The sequence below is a fragment of the Marmota monax genome, unplaced genomic scaffold (genome assembly GCF_021218885.2).
Source record: "Marmota monax isolate L192 unplaced genomic scaffold, Marmota_monax_Labrador192_F-V1.1 WCK01_AAM20220418_F8-fsc00449, whole genome shotgun sequence".
NCBI lineage: Eukaryota > Metazoa > Chordata > Mammalia > Rodentia > Sciuridae > Marmota > Marmota monax.
Window position 1 is genome coordinate 598,252 of NW_026695239.1, and position 8,033 is coordinate 606,284.

At 40.7% G+C, this 8,033-nt stretch overlaps 1 protein-coding gene across 1 annotated transcript; it reads left to right on the forward strand.

Moving 5' to 3' along the window:
• Nucleotides 1-3,125: 3,125 nt before the first annotated feature.
• On the forward strand, nucleotides 3,126-6,233 carry LOC124089801 (non-histone chromosomal protein HMG-17-like). Its single transcript, XM_058577577.1, has 2 exons — nucleotides 3,126-3,167; nucleotides 4,742-6,233. The coding sequence occupies exons 1-2, from the start codon at nucleotides 3,126-3,128 to the stop codon at nucleotides 5,072-5,074; spliced, it is 375 nt and encodes a 124-aa protein (XP_058433560.1). The 3' UTR covers nucleotides 5,075-6,233.
• Nucleotides 6,234-8,033: the final 1,800 nt, after the last annotated feature.

Consider the following 8,033-nt stretch of genomic DNA (forward strand, 5'->3'; position numbering starts at 1 on the left):
AAAATTTAAAAAATTTTTAAAAATTTTAAAAACAACAAGAAAAAAAAATGAAAATGAAAAAAAAAAACCCAAATTAAAAAAAAATTAATAAATGCAGTCTTAGAGTTTGATTAACTTCTCTTCCAAGAGGTGGAGCTGTGCCCACCGGGCCAAGCTTCTCCTCTCAATACTCGGGAACCAATCACTGTGCAGCAGCTCCTCCTCCCAGACTGGGCGGGTCTCCAATCCTGAGTGCCTAGGGCCTTCTCTTGTGTCTAGTCACTTCCCCACTTTTCCTCAAGCCAGGCCCCGCTCACCGGTGATGCTCACCAAAATACTGGCTACACGCCAGGTCTGCTGCTCCCGGGAGCCCTGTTTTCATGAACGACTGTGCACACTCTCCCTGTTTGCCATTCCCTTAGACCCTAAGTTTGTAGAGCTTGGGGCTGAGAACGCTCAGCGAAATTTGCTTGCCCTCCGGTAGCCACGCCCCCGATAGCTGGTGCAAGAGACTTCAGTTGTCAGCACTGGTGAGAGCGGTAGCCGGGAGTTCCGCACGGTGGGTCCCGCGCCACTCCTGATTCCCTGGGTCTGGCTATCGCACTCATGGGAGAGCTGGGAGGGGCCCTTACGGGAGAGCTGGGAGGGGCCCTTAAGGTTTCCCCGTTGTGTGGAGAGGGAAGGCTAGGGGGTTACACACCTGTTGCCGCTGGTTTCAATGAAGTTATCTCCTCCGCCGCATTCTGGTGACGTCAGTTCTCTGCCATGGTGGTATCCCATGCAAATGACAACAGTTCGTTTCCCTTTGCTGGGTGACCAATGCAACGGGTGGGTCCTGACTGGCTCTCCCAAGCCCCGTCTCAATCCTGTGGCCACTGCCTATGAAGGCTCAGTTGGCATTTACCTCCGTAGGTGCAGAAGGGCGGACCAGTTGTTTCAGCGGGATTGTTTAGTGCTGAGTCACAGCAGTCTGTCTGCAAGAAGCAGGCGAACGGGAGCTTTAATTCAGCCTATTCAGGCTCGGTGTGTGTTCTGAGAGGCCCAGACTGTTCGCCCCAGATCCACGTCAGCTCAGCATTGCCTAGTGATCCTGAGCAAACAGCATTTAGACGGTTTACGACTCCCTATGCCCGCGCAGCTGAAGAGGTCAGAGACTTGATCTCTCCGCGCCCTCCGCCATGTTGGATCTCCTCCATTTATTTATAATTTTAAGGATAATAGTCCTTAATGATATCTTATGGATTTAATATTATTTGCATGTCATATATGCTATGGGACCTATCCTGAGGGAGGAGTGGAAGTTCCTGAGAAGCTGATAGAATGCCTTTACTTGTTGATTTATTCTCAGTATGTTGCATAACATTGCAGCTGATCTGTGAAAGAAGGAAATTTGTCTGGGCTTTATTCCAGTTGCTGGGAGATAACCTTCAACTCTTAGGAATTTCCTGAGGAATTGGAGTGTCTTTGCCGTCCATAGTGGACCCTGATACTATATGCTATTGATGTCTCTTCATGGTGGGCCCTAGATAATTTAGGCTAACAAGATGATTCAGGTTGGGGCTGCCCATGCTCAAAGACTAACCATGTGATTAGAGTGTTGGGGCTCTGAGCCATGAGATACCAGGCCTGGCAAGGAGGAAATACTGGAGATAGGATTCAAACTCACTATTTGAGCAATCATGCCGGCATAATGAATCCAAAAAAAATCTCTGATCATCAAAACTCAGAGTGTTCCTCTGGTTGGCAATACTCTCTGCATTTCCATATATTAAGTGCTGGAAAGGTGACAAATACATGGGGTCAATGGAATTTTCATATTTGGGACCCTTCTAGACTTTACCCCATGTGACCATCCCTTTAATTCTGATCTGTATTCATTTAATACAATAAAACTGTAATCATAAGTATGATACAATCCAAGCTCTGTGGTTCATTCTAGTAAAAGATTCCTGAAAAGAGTATTAAAAGATACTTAAAGCAGGACAGTGGCCATGGAAGTTGGAATCTGCTAAGGAGTATGTAACAACTCACCTACAGAATCAACTAGCCCTGCAAACGGACAGCTCTGGAGCATCTGGCCCACACCTGTCATTGCCAGCAGTCAGATTGGGACAGGGGTGACCCACAAACTCTAAGCCACATTGAGTAGGAGGCTGCAGTGGACCAAGAAGCCTACATCACTGGCCCATGTGGAGTCACCACAGGTGCAGATTTTGGTGGCAGTAGCAAATAAAGAAGAAAAAAATACATCAAAGAAAAATAATTAAATAAAAGATACTGAAAGACACTGTTGTTCCCAATATGACACAAAACTTCAATAAGGAAAATATTTTTGAAACCCTAGTTATATTTGATATAATTTAAAAAATTAATTTAATTTCTAGTCCTTTCTATTTATTCTGTCTGAATTTTTGTTACTTCTTATTTAATAACTTTTTAACATAGTGAGTTCTGTAATATCAAGGTATAATATTGTGTGAATAAAATGTAATTTCTTGAATTTTTAGGGTATATACCTAAAACTCAGATATGTTCACAAAAATGGTTTTCCACACTGTTTTCACAAAACATAATACTAAAATTAGACATAAATATATAATTACCTTCAAAAATGTTGAAATCTAGATTTATTTAGTATTCATTAAGTGAATATTATCATAACTATCTCCCAATATAAGCTTTAACTATTAAAACTTGGTTGTAATACTAGTCATTCTTACATTTCTTTTATCCCTTATTCCCTTTTATTTGTCTTTATTGTGTTCAAACATTATTGGGAGTCAGGGGGAAGAAAGCAATGCAATGCCTATTGTAAAGGGATAAAGTCCAATAGACATGAATGTGAATAATTTCAGTACAGTGGAAGAGGCATAGTATCACACTGTACTCTATGCAGGTGTGGCAAAAAAAGAGAAGGAAGAGACTGTTTCCACTTGAGCTTCTCAGGAGAAGTTCTATAGTAGAGGAAGAAGGACCTATGAAAAAATTCTGGAGCACAGAAATGAGATTTTCTGCAACACTGACAAAGCATATAAGGAATATTTAAGTCTTGTAGTTATTTGAGGCAGAAAGATCAGAGTGTGCAAAGGCACTAAGGATGAAATAATGCAGCATTATGATTATATCTGAATGTCTGGAATATTAAGATGAATATGGAGAGTCCCTCTTTTTGTAATGAAGGTGCAGAGGTAGGCTACAGTGAGTTCATTAGTCATTATGTTTTATTCTAACATAGTGACACTTTATAAATAGTAGATAAAGTTGAATTTACCCTCCCTATGTCTGTGTTCCTCATCTGTAAGATATAGAAAACCATATTACCTACCTTGGAGGGTTGTATGAAGATTTAATGAGACAATTCATACAAAGGATTTAGCTAGTGCCTAGCAAATGACCACTGCTCAAAACATACAGGGTGAAGAGGCAGTTGGTTTGGGTTTTTTAATTCTACAAAAAGCTATATAATATAAAGTTATAAAGGGGACTGTGCAGAATTACAAGAGAGGATGAAGTCTTCAGCACTCACTTATACATTTAGTCCGGTCCAGGGAGCTAGCTCTCCAAAGCATGTCTCCCATCATCCCTTACTCCATTCCTCCCTATCAGCTGGTTCCTCCTACCTTATTCCCAACTCTGGGACACCTACCTCAGTTCTACTACAACATCACTTTGCCCTAACACCATCCCATTAAACACCCTGACAGCAGGAATGAGTGAGTCACACAAGAAGCATTAGTAGTAGCAAAGGAAGTAGTAGTAGCAGATATTTACATGGAACTTACCATGTACCAGGTCCTATTCCAAACACTTTTAGTTTTCAGTTAATGAGGAAACCCATCATGAAGCTGATTGCCTCAAGAAAAAAATTATATTTTAATTGTTTAACTTATTTTCTTGTCACAATAACTCTATGAAGTAGGTACTGTTCCCCTTGTTTTGCATATGAGGAAACTAAAGTCTAAAACCCAGTAAGTAACAGAGCAAAATTTTGACCAGAGGTTGTCTCCTACCAGATCCGTGGCCCTGATCACTACTCTTTATTGTCCACATAATAATCTATTATGGGTGGAGATGGGACAGAGGGGATGTCACTAATAAATGCTTTTGCTTTTCAAATATTTAGTTAAGATTAAGGTCTGAAGAAAGTATCATTTTGTACTTCACTTTCTCCCTGCTCAAACAGCTACTTTCCTACATTCTTAACAACCTCTGGAATACATACTCGCTCAGACCCCATAGGCAAAATTCACCCCGAGAGTCTTCATTTCTTTCTTTTTAAACGTTTCCCTTCCTACTATGGAGAGTTACTAGAGAGAGCATGCCCTCTAGTGGTTCCACGCTACCTTGCAGTCAAATGCAATAATAATGTACGTACAATAATCACAGATCTTTCTTTCCTAATGTGCCAGGGCAGGAAATACATGATAACAAAGAAAATATTGAAATCAAACAACGAAATCAATAGACTCCGTAAATAAAATGGCTCCAACACAGTCTTTCTTTTTAAACGCTTCCTTTCCATCATGAAGTCTGAGCAATATTTCCTACAATTGTGCAAGAGTTGCTAGAGGAAGCATGCAATCTAGTGGTCCAATGCTATCAGGCAGCCAGATGCAACCGCCACTAGAGTTCCAGTGACATTTCTTTCTTACTGAAGAGGCAGTGGCAGAACCCACATGCGAATAGAGAAAATATTGAAGAGCAAATCAAAACGTCAGTAGTAGATCTCTGAGCAGAATGAAGAGGCGAGAACGATCCCCAGACCGAGCAAAGCCTCGTGGTTGTATCCCAGAGTCTAAATCCCGCCGCCATAGTTTCCACCAAGCCCAAGAGAAAGGCTGAAGAGTATGCTGAAGGTAAAGCCAAGGTGAAGGACCAACTAGAGAGAAGATCTGCAAGGTTGTCTGCTAAACCTGCTCCTCCGAAGCCAGAGCCCAAGCCTAAAAAGACCCCTGCAAAGAAGGAAAAGAAGGTATCCAAAGGGAAAGAGGGAGAAACTGACACTGGTAAGGATGGGAATAACCCTGCAGAAAATGAAGATTTTCATTTAGAACAGACGACACAGAAAGCTGAAGGTGCTGGAGATGCCAAGTGAAGTGTGTGCATTTTCAATAATTGTGAACTTCTGCTGACTGTACGGTTTGGAATACTATTTTTTAGTCAAGTTTATAAAAATACAGAATTTTGTTTTACTTTTTTTTTAAAGCTATGTTGTTAGCATTTCGTTTTTATTTGGGGGGGAAGGAGAATATGTCACTAATAGAATGACTCCGAAGCTGGATTGCTGGGGCATTGCCTGGGACACCTTTCCCTGCTAGTTTTGAAAGACTTACTCTCAACTCCCAGGAGCCACCTTGGCCAAAAAAACCTTCATCTTTATGTCCTCCTTCCTCTCTGCAATCAGCATGGACTTAACTCCCGTAAACCCAGAGATGGATTGAGACCGGATCCCCCACCCGGAAGTAGGTTTTACTAATACGTACTTTCCAGTGTCCCTCAAAGGAGCAGCAGTTCCTTTCCTAAATTCTGGATTTTCTGACTGATAAATCTTAAAGGTAGGGTTGGCTCATGAAAAATTGTTAAACAACATGCTAAATGTGAAACTTACCCTGTACAGAGCATCAAATGAAGATACCATTGAGTTTTATAGTAGTTTTTTGCTCTGGTAGTTCAGAAAGGGAGTTTAGAAGCTGCTGTATACTGTTGATGATTGTCTGCCCATGTCCTGGGTGAAATGCATGATTATTTATGAACAGTATTGGAGGGGGTGCTACCGAGGAATATTCAGGGGCACTCAACCATTAAGCCACAAACCCAGCCCTATTTTGTATTTTATTTAGAGACAGGGTCTCACTGAGTTGCTTAGCACCTCATTTTTGCACAGGCTGATTTTGAACTCGAGATCCTCCTACCTCGGCCTTCGGAGCCACTGGGCTTACAGGCGTGTGCCACTGTGCTCAGCCAAAAAGTATTTTTAATAAAGCTGGATTGGCAAAATAGATATTAATACACTGTTTTGTTTAACTGAGGATATACTACTATTGCTAAATTCATGGAGCAAATTATGAGAACATAAAAGACGATAATTTTACTATTGACTCAGATGCTGGCAATACAAGTGCACTAGACCTTTTTTAAAAATACATGCTATACACATATCATATCTTTTAAAGGGTAACTGAAAATGACAATCCTGGAAAAATTTTGAAATAAATGCCAGATCATAAAATTTCTGTGAAAACCATCACAAACATCCTCAGGCATAGGGACTCACAAGTAAATAAGGTTCTCCTTTTATCTTTCTTTCTTTCTTTTTTTTTTAAGAGAATATGTGATTGATAGAAAGCTTCTGAGTATGAGTTAAACACAAGCTATGTGTATATATTTATGTACAATTAAAAAGCAATTAAAGGGGCTGGGGATGTGGCTCAAGCGGTAGAGCGCTCGCCTGGCATGCGTTTGGCCTGGGTTCGATCCTCAGCACCACATACAAACAAAGATGTTGTATCCACCGAAAACTAAAAAATAAATATTTAAAAAAAAAATTCTCTCCCTCTCTTTCAAAAAAAAAAAAATCAATTAAAGAACCAGACACAGTGGCACCTGCCTATAATCCCCGTAGCTGAGGAGGCTGAAGCAAGAGGGTCATAAGTTCAAAGCCAGCCTCAGCCAAAGTGAAGCACTAAGCAACTCAGTGAGACCCTGTCTCTAAATAAAATACAAAAAGGGCTATGGATGTGGCTCAGTGGCTGAGTGACCCTGAGTTCAATCCCCAGTACAAAAACAAAAACAAAAAAAAGGCAATAAAAGAGGTGATTTTTATAACTCTACAAAAAAAGTAAAACAATGAATGAAGTGTGGTGTAAAATTACTAATTATAATCCAAATGAGGCTTTAAGCTAACAAATTTACCACAGCTGTATTACATAATACTTAGTGTTGCTACCTCAAGTCTAAGACTCTATGAACAGAAGGGAAATTTTTCTTTATTGCTGCTCACTTAGCCTTCTCATACTGACTCAGGAGCACAGAAAGGAGGTTTTCTATAGATATGACATGTAAATAGCACGTAAGTAATATTGAAGTCATATCACCAAGAGCAACTCACATGAAAATGAGTAAGAGAAGGAAAACAACTAAATGATTTATAGTAACTCTTAACTGAAATCACTACAATTAATGAATAGCTACCATCTACATGAGGTATGGGAAGTAATGAAAGCAGATAAAAAGAAAACATTATCCTTTTATGTTAAAAGCTAACAAACTTGTAAGAGGACAATTTCAATAGCAATTCAAACAAAATGAGGGTTTTTCACTTCTCCAACTGGGAGGATGTGAATGTTTCATGAGACAGTATCTGAGCTAGACTCTCACAATGGGAAGGATCTCATCAAGCCGATGAGAAAGGAAGGTATATTCTAGGCTGAGGGGACTTTAGCCAGCATTCAATACTCATGTGTGTGAAGAATGACTGCACTCCAGTTTGCCAGAGCACTTTGTAACTGAAAGGGAAAATTGAGAGTTGCGGATAGAACAATATTTTGGACTTCATTCTGGACGCAAAGAGGAATCATAAAAGCCATGAGTAGGGGAGAAAGGACATAGGTAGTACAGCTTTGCTTCAGAAAGATTATTCTAGTGGCAACATGTAAGCTGAATTGCAAAGGAGAGAGCCAGGGGCAAGCAGGCCACCGAGCATAGAAGAAGTGAAGCAGGCCCAAATTCCAACAGGGAGGGGAGATATCAAATACAATCGAGGGAATTTTGCTGGGAAAGTGATTGTCCACATTTTTCCCCAAAAAATCTGAGGTTTAAGACATGCTTTTCTGTCAAACACAGCGCCTCAGAATCTCAGCAATGATAATAAAGGACACAGTATGGAGGTCATCGCAGCCCTAAGATCTTAGTTCATTTTCTGCTGCTACAATAGAATGCCACAGACTGGGTGTGTATGAAGAATAGAGAGGAGATTTGAATCAAAGGCGTCGCTGACGGCAACCGAGCACAGGCTCCTCCGTAGCACCCGGCCCAGGCGCTCTCACGTCCTCTGT